Source organism: Herpailurus yagouaroundi, unplaced genomic scaffold (genome assembly GCF_014898765.1).
Source record: "Herpailurus yagouaroundi ecotype Mexico unplaced genomic scaffold, PumYag 221, whole genome shotgun sequence".
Taxonomy (NCBI): Eukaryota; Metazoa; Chordata; class Mammalia; order Carnivora; family Felidae; genus Herpailurus; species Herpailurus yagouaroundi.
Genome location: NW_024412452.1, coordinates 13,520,535 through 13,538,915, shown reverse-complemented (window position 1 = coordinate 13,538,915; position 18,381 = coordinate 13,520,535). Strand labels below are relative to the sequence as shown.

Here is an 18,381-nt window from a genome sequence, read left to right as displayed (position 1 = left end):
TGGATAAAGAAGATGTGGTATACATATACAATGAAGTATTACTCGGCAATCAAAAAGAATGAAATCTGGCCATTTGCAACTACATGGATGGAACTGGAGGGTATTATGCTAAGTGAAATTAGTCAGTCAGAGAAAGACAAATGTCATATGACTTCACTCATATGAACACTTTAAGATACAAAACAGATGAACATAAGGGAAGGGAAGCAAACAGGGAGGGGGGCAAAAACATAAGAGATTCTTAAATATGGAGAACAAACAGAGGGTTACTGGAGGGGTTATGGGAAGGGGGATGGGCTAAAAGGGTAAGGGGCATTAAGGAATCTATTCCTGAAATCATTGTTGCACTATATGGTAACTAACTTGGATATAAATTAAAAAATTAAATTAAATTAAAATTTTAAAAAATACTTGTAAAAAAAAAATGGGGGCACCTGGGTGGCTCAGTCGGTTGAACGTCCAACTTCAGCTCAGGTCATGATCTCCCGGTCCATGAGTGCCAGCCCCACATCAGGCTCTGTCATGACACCTCAGAGCCTGGGACCTGCTTTGGAGTCTGTGTCTCCCTTTTCCTCTGCCTCTCCCCCACTCACACTCTGTCTCTGTCTCTCAAATATGAATAAATGTTAAATTTTTTTTAAATAAACAGTGATCTCTAGAATGCTCATTCTCTCCATAAATTTCAGTTTCCTCTATTCTTTTTATTATTTATAATTCCATTTTGTTATTGTTTGTAGTGTTTGATGAATACAAAAGGATATCACAGAAGGATATTGAGCAGAGTATTAAATCTGAAACATCTGGTAGCTTTGAAGATGCTCTGCTGGCCATAGGTAAGTTGGTAGAGGGTGGGAAGTAGAGAAACAAATGTTTACCGACTTTTCTCCTTACTAGTTTGCTGTCATGGGGATATAGGTGTTTTCAGAGATTTAAAAAAAACTTTCAGTCCCTCATAATGGGATGCAGAATTTTAGACAAGAGGTATTATATATGATCTGATCATTATTATATTATGTAGCTTTATATATTTTATATCCTCTGTGCCTTTATATCTGAATATACCAGAGAGATAATCCTATATTAGCTGCCTCTTGTAAGTCTATGGATGGTTAGAACTAATAACTGTTTCATATGGTAGACATAGTAATCATTTTGAAACTATATGCTGCCTTTTGCTTTAATTGCCTTTATTAATTATTTCTCCATGGTCTGTGTTCATAAAACATAGACCTTGGCTAAAATTCTTCTGACAAAGCAATCAAGAGAATACTACTTCATACCTTGTAGAAACAGAGGGAACAATTGCCACTTTTTTCTCATAGCTTTTATAATTTTTTTATTTCTTTTTTTTTATCTCTTAACAGTAAAGTGCATGAGGAACAAATCTGCATATTTTGCTGAAAGGCTTTATAAATCTATGAAGGTAAATGGCTCATTTTTAGCATCTCAATGTCTCCAACATGTCTTATGTCCACCTTCATGTTTACTTCTGTTTCCCATACAAATTAACCAAAATCAGCTTGAGATACTCAGTTCAACTCATCAAATACTTCACCGAGTGCCTGCTAATGATAATACTAGGTAATACTTATTGAGTACTTATAACATGTGATCACCATTCCTAATGCCGTATACATATGGATTAATTTTATCCCTACAACAGCTCTAAGGGGAAGGTCCTATTATTAACCCCCATTTTACAGATGAGAAAACTGAGACATAGGGAGGATGTGCAGTTTGTCCAAGGTCCTCAGTGAGGAAGTAATGGAGCAAGGATGCAAATATTGGCAGTTTGGCTTCAGAGCCCAAGCCCCTAACCATGCATCATACTCTGTGCAGAGACCGCTGCTGGGAACCATGAGAGAGGTACAGGAGAGATCAGAAGGTAGGAAGGGGAAGACACATGTGTGCAAAATATCAGTAAGGACAAAATAGAATATAAGACAACAGTAGTTGAGGATCCAAATATATAGGAACACAGAAAGAAGAGTATCTTCCAGTATTTGTTTAGGGGGTGAAGATCAGAGAAGAATATTTAAAGAAGTTGGTATATTTCAGCAGGACCTTAAAGGAAATTTTACAGGGGCACCTGGGTATCTCAGTCAGTTGAGCGTCCGACTTCGGCTCAGGTATGATCTCACAGTTTTGTGAGTTCAAGTGCTGCGTTGGGCTCTACGCTGACACTTCAGAGCCTGGAGCCTGTGTCACATTCTGTGTGTATCTCTTGGCCTCTTCCCCACTTGTGCAGGCCCTCGCTCTCGCCAAAGTAAGCAAGTAAACGTTAAAAAAATAGATAAAGGGAGTTTTACGTTGGAGGATTTCATCTGGTAGGAAGGATGGTAAGGCTGGGGGAGGAAGGATGACATTCAGTGGGGAGGAATCATTGCAGGTGAGGCAGGCAGTCTGAGAACAGCAGAGTATGTGTCTCGAATGGCAGAGAGTAGTCTCCTCTGGTCAGAACACAGAGTGTTGGAAAGGTAGGTTGTGGAAAGCCCTGAACACCATGGTGAGGAACAGTATTCCACAGGCTTCTACAGGCTTTGTGGTGCAAAAGACGTCATCAGGAGAGTCATGCATAGGCTTGCCTTGATAGGCTAAAGAAGGGCACTGAGAACCAGCATGGATCTTGTTTTCTTCTTTAGGGCTTGGGCACCGATGATGACACCCTTATCAGAGTTATGGTTTCTCGAGCAGAGATTGATATGATGGACATCCGGGAAAACTTCAAGAGGCTTTATGGGAAGTCTCTGTATTCCTTCATCAAGGTAGGTCATGAGAGCCCAGCCTTGGCCCAGGGGAAAGCTCTGAGAAAAGAAATGGGGTTCTGACCTAGGTATTCAGACACTTCTTATCTGTTCCCTGGCAGATAGCACCACTTTTAAAGATCTTACTCTAATTCAGGTATTTCCAGTTTCTTTCCTTTCACAGAGATGTTTAAATCTCTGCCAGGTTAGAAGCTGGAAATGTTTGCCTTCTAAATATCGTAATTATGTTGACCCCGGACAGAGAAAGAGTATATTGTAACGAATACTTTTAAAAGTGTCATTTCCTTGCCTGCCTGCTTACAGTGGAAGATAAGCAACAAAGTCAGTCATCCAGAACCCTACCCAGGGCCAGCTAAGATCTACAGTGGGAAAGCCTGTTAGGTACGCTGGATTTCTGCCTTTGTTTACCTGGCAGCAGACTTCCCGGAGTCCTAACTGGGCATGAGAATGACAAGAAATGATTCACATCCAGGGGCGCCTGGGTGTCTCAGTCGGTTAAGTGTCTCACTTCGGCTCAGGTCATGATCTCACAGTTCGAACCCCATATTGGGGGCTTCAGGCTGACCGTGGGGAGTCTGCTTGGGATTCTCTGTCTCCCTCTGTCTGTGCCCGTCCCCTGCTCACACGCTCTCTCTCTTTCAAAAGTAAATATTTTTTAAAAAAAGCAAAAATGACAAAAGTAAGCAAAATGTAAGTTATACTTATAAGGAACAACTAGAATACAGTGACATGTAAGCAGCTGTAAAAAAGAGGCCAGGGAAAAGAACATTATGCTATAAGGAAAAAGGGATTATGCTATAAGGAAAAAGAATTTAAGGAGAAAACACATTAAATAGGAAAAAAGGGATCACTTTATATTAATAAAGGCAACTATTCACAACAAAGATTAAGTCATGAAACTTTTAAGTGCCAAATAAGTGTTGCATTCAAATCTATAAATAAGAAATTTGAAGCTCCAAAAGAAGACATTGATGGAAAAATATGCCAGATAGAATTTAACACATCCTTATTCTTTGGCAGATTGATGAGACAAAACATAAAGAAAGATATATTAAGATTTAATTTAAGAGATATATATTAAACTTTGAATCCAATAGACAGAGATTCCCTCTTTTCTAGTGCCCATGAAGCACAAACAAAAATTGATCTAATAATTAGACCATAAAACATTATATGTAGAAATTATAGCACCTTTCTGGAAGGCTATTTTGCAACATGTACCAAAAGGCTTAAGAAAATGCACAATCATTGGGGCACCTGGGTGGCTCAGTCAGTTGAGCACCCGGCGGCTTTGGCTCAGGTCATGATCTTGTGGTTCCTGGGTTTGAGCTCCACATCGGGCTCTGTGCTGATATGACAGAGCCTGGAGCCTGCTTCGGATTCTGTGTCTCCCTCTCTCTCTGCCCCTTCCCCACTTGCATTCTGTCTCCATCTCTCTCTCTCTCTCTCTCTCTCTCTCTCTCTCTCTCTCTCTTTCTCTCTCTCTGTCTCTCTCTCAAAAATAAACATTAAGGGGCGCCTGGGTGGCTCAGTCGGTTAAGCGTCCGACTTCAGCTCAGGTCACGATCTCGCGGTCCGTGGGTTCGAGCCCCGCGTCGGGCTCTGGACTGATGGCTCGGAGCCTGGAGCCTGCTTCTGATTCTGTGTCTCCCTCTCTCTCTGCCCCTCCCCCATTCATGCTTGGTCTCTCTCTGTCTCAAAAATAAATAAAGGTTAAAAAAAATTTTTTTTTTAATTTAAAAAAATAAACATTAAAAAAAATGTTCTTTAAGAAAAGGCACCATCATTAATCTGGTAATTCTCATTTTATGAAAATCTATCCTGAGTAAATCATCAAGAAAATGCACAAAAATTTAACTACAATTGCTTATTATAACAGTATTTATAATAGTGAAAAATTAGAAAAGATAGAAATATCTAACAGTGGGGGAGGGTAAGCAAATTATTTTACCTATATAAAACAGAATACTATTTAACCATTAAAGAATGATGTTGTAGAAGAACATTTAATAAATTAAAATAGGGAAATAATCTCTATTATGTAAAAAAGCAGAATACAGAATACTATACCCGCTCACTTGGGAATCTATACACATAGAAAAAGGTCTGGAAGGATATTGCACACACCAAAATACTAAGAATATCTCTAGATGGTGGAATTAGGGTTTTTATGTTCTTTTATGTCTTTATTTCCTATATTGAACAGGTATTACTTTTGCAATAAAAAAATACCTCTCTGAGAAAAAGCCAGAGAAGACTGAAAAAGTTAACATGGTTGACTCCGATCTGTGTATTCCTTTTGAAAACCCGCTTATCAGATTGTTCCTTTGCTTCCCTTGCCCCCAGGGTGACACATCTGGAGACTACAGGAAAGTACTGCTCATTCTCTGTGGAGGAGACGATTAAAATAAAATCCAGGAAGGATAGGAGGATTCCCAACACTTTGAATTTTTTTTTCACTTCATTTTTCCACACTGCCATTAGTATTATCTCAGAATGCTGATTTCCAATTAAAACGCCTACAGATGCTCCTTAGGATATAGACTGTATTATTATTCATCTATAATTACTCATTATGATGCTTTAAAGCTGTACTTGCATTTCAAAGCTTATACAACTTGAAAGGAGATTTTAAATTAGAAATAAAAATGTACTCCATGGTTTTAACAGATTTCTTCCTTGTTTGTGTTTCACAGAAATTGGAATGTATTAAATTTATTTCATGGTTTTGGTGAAAAACTATTAAAGCAGAAGACTCAAAGACTGCTGTAAAATCACTTTGCTTCCCTAATTCTGTTTTCAAAGTGGCTAGTAATTTCTTTATTTGAAATTGTGAGCATGTAGTTCTTAAGAATATCAGTTCGATTAGCTGTTTTACATGGTCATACTTTGAAAACATCCACTAATCTCCTTTGTTTAGATTTTGTCTATACTGTTAGTTGATCTCTACAAAAGTTTGCATGGGAGACTTCCTTTCTCACATCTTACATTAAGATTACTTACTCTCTCCAGGTTGAAGTATACCAAAATCACCAACTCGTCTGAGCAAATTAAATTCTAAGTGTGGTTATACAAGTCATATATGTCTGGTTAGCAAACATAAATGCTGAACATTCCACAATATTATGGTTAATGTCTTAATCCAGCTGGAAGATGAATGGAAAAAAACTAAGTGTCCAACCAGGTATTATACTGATGATGGTGTAATGTTCTGAATTTACTTTTATTTACAGGAATTTTTTTGTGCTAAAAGTAATTTTTTAAATATTTTTCAATTTTGTTGATTTGTAGTAATTTACATTTGCACTGTGCCTTTCAACTCTAGAATTATTCTGAAGTTGTACTTGATTTTATTCAAAGGTTCAGTTTATATACGACGTGGAAAAATAATTTTAATAAAACATGGTGTCTTTAAAATGTCTTTAAAATATTCTTTCTCTAATTGACTTTTCCACTTCGGAGATTTTTCACCCTGGCCCTGAAAGAAGATATCTTTAAAAAACTTGTGTTAGTCAGTTTCTGTTAGAAACTACAACCTAAAGAAGACATCCAGATGGCCAACAGGCACATGAAAAGATGCTCAACGTCGCTCCTCATCAGGGAAATACAAATCAAAACAACACTCAGATATCACCTCACGCCAGTCAGAGTGGCCAAAATGAACAAATCAGGAGACTATAGATGCTGGAGAGGATGTGGAGAAACAGGAACCCTCTTGCACTGTTGGTGGGAATGCACCCTGGTGCAGCTGCTCTGGAAAACAGTGTGGAGGTTCCTCAAAAAATTAAAAATAGACCTACCCTATGACCCAGCAGTAGCACTGCTAGGAATTTACCCAAGGGATACAGGAGTACTGATGCATAGGGGCACTTGTACCCCGATGTTTATAGCAGCACTCTCAACAATAGCCAAATTATGGAAAGAGCCTAAATGTCCATCAACTGATGAATGGATAAAGAAATTGTGGTTTATATACACAATGGAGTACTACGTGGCAATGCGAAAGAATGAAATATGGTCTTTTGTAGCAACATGGGTGGAACTGGAGAGTGTGATGCTAAGTGAAATAAGCCATACAGAGAAAGACAGATACCATATGTTTTCACTCTTATGTGGATCCTGAGAAACTTAACAGAAACCCATGGGGGAGGGGAAGGAAAAAAAAAAAAAAACAGGTTATAGTGGGAGAGAGCCAAAGCATAAGAGACCCTTAAAAACTGAGAACAAACTGAGGGTTGATGGGGGGTGGAAGGGAGGGGAGGGTAGGCGATGGGTATTGAGGAGGGCACCTTTTGGGATGAGCACTGGGTGTTGTATGGAAACCAATTTGACAATAAATTTCATATATTGAAAAAAAAAAAAGAAACTACAACACTTGATTTCTGCTCGGTCATGATTTAATGGTTCATGTATTCAAGCCCTGCATGGGGCTCTGAGCTGAGTATGGGGCCTGCTTGGAATTCTCTCCCTCCCTCTCTGCCCATCTCCCCCCTCCCCCAAATAAATAAACATTTTTTAAAAAGAAACTACAACATTAAGAAAAAATAACATATTTAATCTTATGTGCAATCACTGCTATAAAACTAATGTTTACATATACCAAACACTACTTAATAATATAAAATAATGTATTTAATTTATTCTCTGGAAATAAGTGATGCTCTCTTATAAGTGGAACATTTGTATTAAATAAGACTACTTGCCTTCTGGGGCACCTGGGTGGCTCAGTCAGTTAAGCATCTGACTTTATCTCAGGTCATGATTTCATGGTTTGTGAGTTCAAGCCCCACATCAGGCTCTGTGCTGACAGCTCAGAGCCTGGAGTCTGCTTTGGATTCTGTGTCTTCCTCTCTCCCTGCCCCACCCCAGCTTGCACTCACTGTCTCTCCCTCAAAAATAAACATTAAAAAAAAATTAAGAAAAAGAATAGTTGCTGGGGCGCCTGGGTGGCGCAGTCGGTTAAGCGTCCGACTTCAGCCAGGTCACGATCTCGCGGTCCGTGAGTTCGAGCCCCGCGTCGGGCTCTGGGCTGATGGCTCAGAGCCTGGAGCCTGTTTCCAATTCTGTGTCTCCCTCTCTCTCTGCCCCTCCCCCATTCATGCTCTGTCTCTCTCTGTCCCAAAAATAAATAAACGTTGAAAAAATTTAAAAAAAAAAAAAAAAAAAAAAGAATAGTTGCCTTCTTTTTTCCTTCTATAATATCTATTGTATTTTGATAGATGAAATACAAAGATTTTTTTTCAATTTGTTTTTACTTGCCCATTATAAGTGCTTGTGCTAATGGTGAAGGCTATTTGTACAAATACTTAGTCATTCCAATTAATTACAGGAAATAGTACTGCTGTTTTGATATGTACCTAGAAGAGTATGGAATCTCCAACTTTATTTGGCTTTGGAAGCATTACCAAATTTTAGTAGTTTTAGCTTTAAATTATATATGATTTAACCAAAATTTTTAAAACAAATTGCATATGGTGACTGGATATTAACATTTGTTGACTGGAAGCAGGATAAAGCCACCTTGGAGGAATGTTTGTTTATTGTGAAGAACAAGCATGACTTTGGAATATAATTATGAGGCAACTTTGTTCTTGTGTCCCAGTGTTTATTTACATTTATTCATGAGTCTACTCCTGTCATTAGATGAAAATTCTGATAGTGCTGGGACTTTTCTGGTCACCCTTAGGTTTAAAAAAATTTTTTTTTCAACGTTTATTTATTTTTGGGACAGAGAGAGACAGAGCATGAACGGGGGGAGGGGCAGAGAGAGAGGGAGACACAGAATCAGAAACAGGCTCCAGGCTCTGAGCCATCAGCCCAGAGCCTTACGCGGGGCTCGAACTCAGGGACCGCGAGATCGTGACCTGGCTGAAGTCGGACGCTTAACCAACTGCGCCACCCAGGCGCCCCAACCCTTAGGTTTTAAAAAGTCCTACTGTGCAGTCCCTTATGGTCATTTTAGTAATTAATATGTCCAGTCAAAATTCCAAACTTGATTTATAATTGAGGCTTCTTCAGTTCTGGCCTATTGTTCAGCTCTGGACTATTGCCAGCAGGAGTAAGGAATATGGTGGGTTTCTCTTCTTTCTCCACTTTGGTTTCCTTCCCCACACCCATCCCTCCACCACAGCCCAAACTTAGCCAAAAGAGTAAAGGGGAGCAAGAAAGTTCTTACCCGACTGTTCTTGCTGTGGTGATAGAGGATCAGTACTGTGAAACAGCGGCAGATATTTAAAGCTGAATCTTAGGGACATTCTCCTGGGTGCCTTTATCAATTCCTTTCTCAGCCCCTAGGAATCTGATAATACTTTCAGGATCTTTGCTGAAGTCAGTTTGACCTTCCACCCAGGCCTCTGGGACAGAATCTAAGATGATCCCATGCTGGCTCTCTTATGGTGGCCCACACTTGCTCCATGGGAAACACGTGCACGCACATCCCTTGTGCTGACAAATTCTAGGCATGAAGACTAATCCCCTTGCTGCCACCATTGTCTGCTCCCCCTGCTCCTGCCCCCACCCCACCCCCTACCAAATTGCCTCAGCCAGCTTCTCCTGATTCAAATTTCTCAGGCATGAGTCAGACACCAGTCCACTCAGGCCCCCAAACTACATGTGGTGCTGATGAGAGTATAAATTGGTTTAATCATTCCAGAGAACTTGGCAATAGCTAATAGAGGTGGAAAGTTCCCAGGAAATCTACTTCTAGGAATCTATTTGGTGAATCTTTGTACATGGTGTTCATTGCTACTCTATAAGAACATTAAAGTAGAAACAACCTAACTCCCTCAAAAGATAAATTGTGGATTAGTGACACAATGAGCAATGAAAATTAACTGGAGATTAACTGGATAAGTCTTAAAAGTAAAATTTTGAGAAAGAAGAAAGGTGCAGAATGATAGGTACAATATGATTCCATGTAATTATATGCCTAAATGTGCTAAAGAACATACAGTGCTTATGGGTATATGTTTAAGAACATGCATGGGAAAACGATAAACACTATTCTCAGGATAGTGGTCACCACAGTGGAGGGAGAGACAGAGATGGAGACGGAGCTTCTATCTATAGTGTCCTATTGAAGAGAATGAATCAAAGCTATTTTATTTATTTTTTTTAACGTTTATTTATTTTTGAGACAGAGAGATACAGAGCATGAACAGGGGAGGGGCAGAGAGAGAGGGAGACACAGAATCTGAAACAGGCTCCGGGCTCTGAGCTGTCAGCACAGAGCCTGATGCGGGGCTCGAACTCACGGACCGTGAGATCATGACCTGAGCCGAAGTCGGACGCTTAACCGACCGAGCCACCCAGGCGCCCCAAAGCTATTTTAATTTTAAATTATCATACGTGTGGTGGAACCATAGGTGTTTACCGTATTACTCTGAGTAATTCATTGTAAACACTTTATTTAAAAAGTAGCAGAATGGTGTCAGGGAGTGAAAGCTGGCTGTCCAAGGCAGACAGCTGTAAATTTTGCTCCGGCCTCCAGAAGGCACTGTAAGCCCTGCCAGTACTGGTACAGACCCTACTCAGACGTTTCACTGCAGCTAAGAAGGGAAGCTGGGAAGTGCAGGGAACCTTTGCCATAACCCGTCTAGGGCGGCAGAAGGCCGATATTTAAGAAACACAAAGACCTAACGAAACTCCACATAGTAGGTCCTCCTCCCCGAGGAAGCCTTGCCAAATGCCCGCAAGGCGTGATCCCAGCTAATGGTGAGCTCCTCTAAGGAAGAGCCCAAACAGCACCATCTTTTTTGCCCCTACTTAGCACAGAGCCTACTAGGTATCCGGAACTCAAGGAACTTTTGCAGAAACAATCAATGAGCTGGAACTCCCGGTCGGGCTAATACAAAGGGGTGTGTGAAGTAACGCTAAAATCCAAATTGGCCCCAAATCTCATGGTAGCGCGAGACCCAAGCGGAGAGCAGGCCGCTAGCCGCCTACGCGCCGACAAGCTTCCCGGCTCCAACCCCCTTTACCTTTCAGCGCAGGCCCCACCCACCACGCACACTCGCCTTCCCCCGCCCCTTCCGGAGGCTCGCCGCGCGCACGCGCCTTCCGGTCCGCGCTTTGTTGCGATAGCGAGGGGGCGAGGTTCTGCGGTCCCGGCGCGCCGCGCGGCTGGACGCGGCGGGCGGGGCGGAGGATGGAGGCGGTAGCGTCCGCTGCGACGGTTGGGGCTGCGCGTGAGAAGGTGGCGGTGTAGGCACCTGGGCTGGGTGGAGGCGGGCGGCGGCCGGGCCATGGCGGGAGACCGCCTCCGCTGGGCTCCCTGAGGTGCGCTCCCTGAAGTCCTGGGGAGCCGTGGTCCATGGGCTCCCTGAGCAGCCGAGTGCTACGCCACCCGGGGCGAGCCCGAGCCCAGCAGGAGCCGGGTTCTGGGGCGGGGGGCTCGACCCGCAGGCCGGAGTCTGGCGGCGACGCTGCGGGCCACGGCTTCTGTTACTGCCCAGGCAGTCGTAAGCGCAAGAGGAGCAGTGGGGCCTTCTGCTACTGTCACCCCGACTCCGAGACAGACGAGGATGAGGAGGAAGGGGACGAGCAGCAGCGACTCTTCAACACCCCGCGCAGGTACGTGGAGGGACGCGCCCGCACCTGTTGGGCAGCTCCAGGGCCCCGCCTGGGGACAAGCCCGGCGCCGGGTGCGCTTGGGGGTGCGGCGCTCCCCAGCGGGTGAGGAGCGACGTGCCCTTGACCGGGAAACGTGGGAGCCAGCCTGATGCGGGGCGGATGGGGAGCGCCTTGGGAGGCGCCTGGTGTTCTGGATTATAAACCACAGACGCTGCCCGAGTGGTGTTACAGCCCCAAGATGAGACTGGCAAACGCCAAGCCAGAGCTCACGCCTCATTAAACCTTAGGCTCCAAAGCCTGGCTGGCCTTCCGTAATACACCTTTGTCCTCCTCTCTGAGTGGGTGGCAGAAGTTGTTTTGCATCCGGTTACCTTAAGGGGCACGTCCATCAGTGTAAAGGGAAGTTAGTACACACACACGAGAGTCCTCTTTAACTGTAAAGGTGAAATTTATCAGCAGTGTACATTTGTCCCTTATTGGGAACAAAGTTAGAGCCTCTAGTACTTGAACGTTGACCGTGGATATGTGTAAGTCATTGCTGCAGCTTGCTTAACCTTTTTTCAAAGAGTTGAAACACAGGATGTTTACTTGTGAATTAGAAAATTAGAACGTAGTTTATGCATAGAATACGTTTCCACATAAAGCAATCTGATTGCCTTTTTTTTTTAAGATCAGTGGGATAAATGCAGTATTTTAAATGAAACTTCAAAAAAAAGATTGAAAAACTTTGCTACACAAATGTAACATATTTATTGTGAAATGAAAGTATCATGGATAGCCTCTGTTAATAGTGTGTTATCTAAAAATCTTTCATAGAGTTTTATGTATGAATGCTTGTTGTTTATTTACAGAAATGAACACCACCCACCCCCACCCCTGTCAAATTCTTCAGTTACCTTTTTGGAGAGTCACTATAGTACAAAGAGCTCAGATTCTGAGCTAAATAGCCTTTTTTCCTCTTAAGTAAAATGGAGAAATTAATACTTGCCTTTTTTTAAGTTTGTTTATTTTTGTTTACATATTTAGAGAGTGTGAGCAAGAGGGGGATGGGGGGCAGAGAGAGGGGGAGAGAGAATCCCAAGCAGGCTCAGTGCTGTCAGCACAGAGTCTGAGGTGGAGCTTGAACTCACAAACCATGAGATCATGACCTGAGCCCAAACCAAGAGTCAGATGCTTAACCAGCTGAGCCACCCAGGCACCCCAATACTTGCCTTTTAGGGTCCATATAATGCACAGTGCCTGGTATTGAAGTGCTCTGTAAATATTATGTCTCCTTGATAAATTGACCTCCTTTAACATTACAAAATGTCTCTCTTTATCCCTGGTAATATTTCCACTACTACTTTCCACTACTACTGGGTGTTTAAAATGTATATCTTTTCCATTGTTTTCTTTTTTACCTGTATCTTTATATTTAAAATAGGTATCTTGAAGAAAGCATATAGTTGGGTCTAGCATCTTTTTTAATCCATTAGGATAATCTCTGTCTTTTAATTAGTATTTAGACCACTTGTATTTAATGTCATTGAAATATATATGTCAGGATCCATTCAAAAGAGAAATCATGCAGCAATTTGAAAAAGGAAAATGTAATATAACCATTAACAAGGAAAGGGGAATTAATTACTGAAGGTAAACTACTAAGGTAAAGAGATTTCTAAAAATGTATAGGAATAGAAGATAGAGGGAGCAATTCACCACTTCTCAGACTGAGAACATCCAAGGAAGGAACAAATTTTGAATAGAGCCATCTTTCCCAGAGTGGAATTCAGATATTGGAGGAGGTAAGGCTGTAGCCCACTTGATGGTAGAGAAGCTGAGATGTGGTCGGCTAAGGCTGGTAAGCAGGCAGCTGGTCACTGGGATGCCAACAAATTTGCTTAGAGTCTGTCTGGCCCACAAAGCTGAAAATATTTACTGTCCAGACCTTCACATAAAAGGTTTGCCAATCCCTGAACTACATGAGTGGACTAGAATGGAAAGTCTTTAAAGCAAACCTTTATTAGAAAATACATGCAGAATTTAGGGATGCTTAGATGGTTGAGCATCCAACTCTTCATTTCAGCTCAGATCATGATCTCACGGTTTGAGGGTTCCAGCTTTGAGTTGGGCTCTGAGCTGGCAATGTGGAACCTGCTTGAGATTCTCTCTCCCTCTCTCTCTCTCTGGCCCTTGTGTCAACATGGTCACATGGTGTCTGTCTCTCTCTCTCTCTCTCTCTCTCTCTCTCTCTCTCTCAAAATAAATAAATATTTAAAAATTAATTAAAAAGAAAAGAAAATACATCCAGAATTTAGTATGTTTTATATCAGTGGAAGAGGCCTGGCTATTCAGCCCAGTGTGGTTGAAGTGTGTAAAAAGATACTAAGACCTGGAAATTTGTGTGTTGACACTAATTATGCTCCCTGAGGTTGTTCTGAGCACTCTCCCACCTCAACCAGCTACTCCATGAAAAGTTTTGGCTACCAAGCCCACCTTCCATTTCATTCATACCTTTTGACAGGTGCATATTTTACTTTTACATTAACATGACTGTTGAAACTCAGCTGTTCTGCAACCAGATCTTGGTTGTTTGCTGTGCCTTGGTTGTAAAATTTGAAACCTAGTAAACAGTATTTGTTATTATAACTATGTAAATATTGTTCACTACAAAGTCAAGTAGTGTGCTAGGATTATAAACCATACTTCCTGGATCCAGTGTCACAACACTTTGTTTTTCTATTGGAGAAATTTTCTAACCTTGTAGTTAAATGGAATCTTTTTTCTACATTCCATCAAGTTTTCAAAGTCAGACCCTGTTTTCATTTGTATCTTTTTATGATAGTTGGTTTGTTGTTGTTTTTGTATTGCTTTTTAATTTTACTAGAATTTCTAACTGCCCCCCACCACCATTGACAAAAGAATAATATCCCTTCATTATATATTCACGTTTTCCTATCTTTCTAAACATGCTTGCATGGTGTCCTCCTCTAAACCCAAGACCCCCCTCTTGGGTCCCTTCATCCTCCTGTTCCATTCTGGAACCATTGCTTTCTGGGTCTGTGCTTATCCTGGGGCTTACTTTCATCCCATCTCTAGGATTGGATCTACTGTTTTCTGTAGCTTGTATCTTTTTCTTTCTCACCCATTTTGGAGAACTGTATCCTCATGTATTTTACTCAGAAGGGATGCAAAAGGAGGTAATTTGTGCTTATCTGAATGTAAATTTAGTCTCTAACTTTATTCATCCTTTGAGTATGGAAATCTAATCTAAAATAACTTCATATCCTTTATGATATTACTTTGTTGTTTTCTCGCCTACAGTGTTGATGGGAAGTATGATGCTGGTCTAACTTTCTTTTTAGGTGGCCTTTTTTTTTCCTCTGGAAATTTTGGAATTTTTTCATCGGTGTTTTGGAATTTAACTAGAATGTGCTTAAGTATGGGTTTTTTAATGGCCTCAGTACTTGGTTGATTCTTACAATCTGGAGACTAGTTTGGAAAAATTTCCTTCCATTAATTTCTCCATAATTTCCTTTTTCCTGTTATCTTTGTTTTCTCTTTCTTGGACTCCTCTTAAACCAGATTTTGGATTTCTTGGATTGTACCTCTTTCTCTTTTCTTTTTGTCCTTTCTAGGTCTTTTTTGCTTTATGTTCTAGGAAATTTCCTTAACTTTCTCAGTATCCTCTCTTTTGGCTTATTAATTTTAGCAACCATGTTTTTAATGTCGAAGAGCTCTTTTCTTTCTTGTTTCCTTTATCATAGTATCATGTTGTTTTATAAATGTAATAATCTCAGATATCTATATCTAGATGTGCTAATTTTAGAGTGTTTTAAGCTCTCTTTTCCCTGAATTAATGTATTTCCTCTGGGTTTGTCTTTTTAATGGTCTTGAATACTCCAGATTCTCCTCATGTTGGGTGATCCTTGGTTGGGTGATCCTTGGTATTTAGAATGAGTAACATGTGCGTGCGTGTGTGTGTGTGTGTGTGTGTGTGTGTGTGTGTGTGTGTTTTAATTGAGTAAATTAAACTAAGCCTTCCCTTTAAGTAGAAAGACTGATTACTAAATTGGATATGGGTGGGGCATGCTTCATTTTAGAGCAGAAATTCCCAAATTTTTTTTGTTCACAGCACCCTTAGAGTCTCAGTAGTTTTTTAAATGGTACCTCTGGTCCTAAAGAAGTATCTCATAGTTAGTATGACTATGATAGTAGTAGGTAACATGGTATCTCAAAGATCTTGCTGTGTTTCCTTCAAATATAAAATATTCCACACACTTCCCTGAGTTTGGTGTGGTGCTCTAGGTGCTTTAACACATAGTTTGGGGACCATGATTCAGGGTGAATGGGTTAAGAGCTAACAGGCTACAGATTCCCCAAATGTCAGAATAAGGATTGCTTTGTGTGGGGTGCCATCACCTATACTAAAGTCTCAGCTTCTCCTGATAGATTTGTCCTCTTTCTCCTTTCTAGAAGAGCATGGGAATCTTTATGCCTGAGTTGTCTGTGCTCTGGTTATCTGTACTCTGTGTTCATACATTGTGGAGGAGGCCATTAAAGGAACACATTTCCCCACTTTGTGCCTTCTGCCTTTTATTACCCCTGAGATCTCTCCTAACCCACACACACTTCTGAAGGGCAGATGGCCTTCAGCCTTCATCCTAGACCTTCAGAATATATTCTGGTCTCTTATCAGATGATAAACCCACCCTTCCTTTTTGCTACTGTGGGCTTATTCCTTTCTGTACTTTTTTTTTTTTCAACGTTTATTTGTTTTTGGGACAGAGAGAGACAGAGCATGAACGGGGGAGGGGCAGAGAGAGAGGGAGACACAGAATCGGAAACAGGCTCCAGGCTCTGAGCCATCAGCCCAGAGCCTGACGCGGGGCTCGAACTCACCGACCGCGAGATCGTGACCTGAGCTGAAGTCGGACGCTTAACCGACTGCGCCACCCAGGCGCCCCCCCTTTCTGTACTTTTAATGCAATCTGGGGATGGTGCTATCAGGAACTAGAAACTATATTGTCTCATTTGTTTCTCATAGTAACCCAATAAAGTGCTTACTATTAATATTCTCTTTGCATCTGGAGTAACTGAGCTGTGGTGGAGCTGGGACTCAAACCCAAGCCTCTACTATCAGAGCATGTGCTGTTTTTACTGTCTGTTGGGAAGACATGTCAAACACATTGGTTCAAGACATCATCTGAAACAGTTACTTCATTTTTAAAAAGACTAAAAATTTTGGGGTGCCTGGGTGGCTCAGCTGGTTAAGTGTCCCACTTCCGCTCAGGTCATGGTCTCGCAGTTCAAGCCCCCATCGGCCTCTGTGCTGACAGCTCAGAGCCTGGAACCTGCTTTGGATTCTGTGTCTCCCTCTCTCTGTGCCCCTTCCCTGCTCATGCTCTGTCTCTCTCTCTCTCTCTCTCTCTCTTTCTCTCAAAAATAAACATTAAAAATATTTTTAATTTAAAAAAAAAGACTAAGAATTTTTAACTACTAAGAAAGCTTGTCAGGATTGGCCAGGAACACAAAAAGGTATTTATCGGCCTCTGCCTAGGGCTTTTCTTATTCATTGGACCATCTTGAGCAATGATTATCAAATTAAAATTATATATATGTATATATATATGTGTGTGTGTGTGTATGTGTATGTTGTGTGTATATACACATATATATATACACACATATATATATATAGTTATCTTTTAAATGAAATTTTATGCAGAAATCCTCAAAATGTGATGCTGCCCTAGTTGAAGTTAGTGAGGATGTTCAGAGTTCACTCCTCAGCTATCCCTGGTGGCTCCTAAGACGTTTCTCCATTGAGCAAAGTTTTGAAAACCTTTGATCTAAGGCTGCAAACCATTTGACCAATGAGGGTGAAAATGCTTTTAACGAGTTTAGGAATAGTTTGATACCAAAATAAGATTAGATATAAATTATTCTCAAAATTACTTGGATAGGTAAAATTTTTATTCTTGTTCTGCACTTTGTAGTTGCATAGCAGTAGCATTGAAGTTGTACTGAGATCCTCCATAGTACTCTTTTCTAAATGAGGAAATAAGCAAAAATCACGTGCTGACCTACAGGTAATTCACTTAGTTCAACAAACACATATTGTAAGAGTGTACAGTGAAAGGTCACCCGTACATGCTATCCCATCTAGCTGGCCACTATTAACCCTCTTGGCAATAGAGTACCCTAGAGATTACTACTATCATTAGTTTCTTATGTACTAATGCAAATTTGAATATATAATATCCCTCTTTCCTTTTACACAATGAATAACTTGGCTCTATTTAATAGAAATTGAACAAAAGGAATATTTTGAGTTTTATGCAAAATCAGTAAAACACTCAGTTTTACACATATGTAACATTTGCATTTCTTTTAACAGGAAAAAATTAAAGAGTACATCCAAATATATTTATCAAACCTTATTTTTGAATGGAGAAAATAGTGACATTAAGATATGTGCTCTAGGAGAAGAGTGGAACTTACACAAAATATATTTATGTCAAGTAAGTATTTTATTTTTCTATTTGAGTAAGCAAGGTAGTCACTTAAAAATAGTTCAAACTCTTTCAAGTCCTGTTCTTTCTTATTGCATTTCACAGTAATTGTTTTGCATGGATAGTGGTTGTCTAAATCCTATCATCTCACACAGAGTCTTGTTTTATCAAAATATGGCACACTCTGTTAGTGAAAACTTAGTTTAGTCTAGAAAACAGATTTTGCATTTTCATTGTCATACCAGCCTAGCAAATACCTTTTTGTCATTACTTCAATAAGGTTCTTATTTTAGTGCCCTCTGCTGACAAGAGGGAAGGGGGGGGGGGGAATGCCTAAAATTAAGATTGTTGAATTTGTTTATTTTGTATGTAGTTATTTAAATTGAATAAATTTAGCTGAAATGTTCCTTTGTAGTTATGGTTGAATGGAAAATGCAGTTAACTTAAAGACAAGACCCAACAAATATAGACCAACTTATTTAGCTGATATACCTATTTGGTTTGTGTGCTGAAAATATTACTATCTGCCATCCTATTTTAAAGATTCAAAA

At 40.6% G+C, this 18,381-nt stretch overlaps 2 protein-coding genes across 3 annotated transcripts in view; both read left to right on the top strand.

The window, feature by feature from the left end:
* ANXA4 (annexin A4) overlaps positions 1-6,186 on the top strand; it is a 94,971-nt gene extending 88,785 nt beyond the window's left edge. For both annotated transcript variants that reach the window (XM_040458654.1, XM_040458653.1), the window contains exons 10-13: positions 738-833; positions 1,365-1,423; positions 2,643-2,765; positions 5,112-6,186. In XM_040458654.1, coding sequence (XP_040314588.1) covers positions 738-833; positions 1,365-1,423; positions 2,643-2,765; positions 5,112-5,171 — 338 coding nt within the window. In that variant the 3' untranslated portion in view covers positions 5,172-6,186. The remainder of the gene's footprint in view (positions 1-737; positions 834-1,364; positions 1,424-2,642; positions 2,766-5,111) is intronic.
* Positions 6,187-10,842: 4,656 nt separating this feature from the next.
* GMCL1 (germ cell-less 1, spermatogenesis associated) overlaps positions 10,843-18,381 on the top strand; it is a 38,448-nt gene continuing 30,909 nt past the window's right edge. The window contains exons 1-2 of the mRNA XM_040458638.1: positions 10,843-11,336; positions 17,716-17,839. Coding sequence (XP_040314572.1) covers positions 11,077-11,336; positions 17,716-17,839 — 384 coding nt within the window. The 5' untranslated portion in view covers positions 10,843-11,076. The remainder of the gene's footprint in view (positions 11,337-17,715; positions 17,840-18,381) is intronic.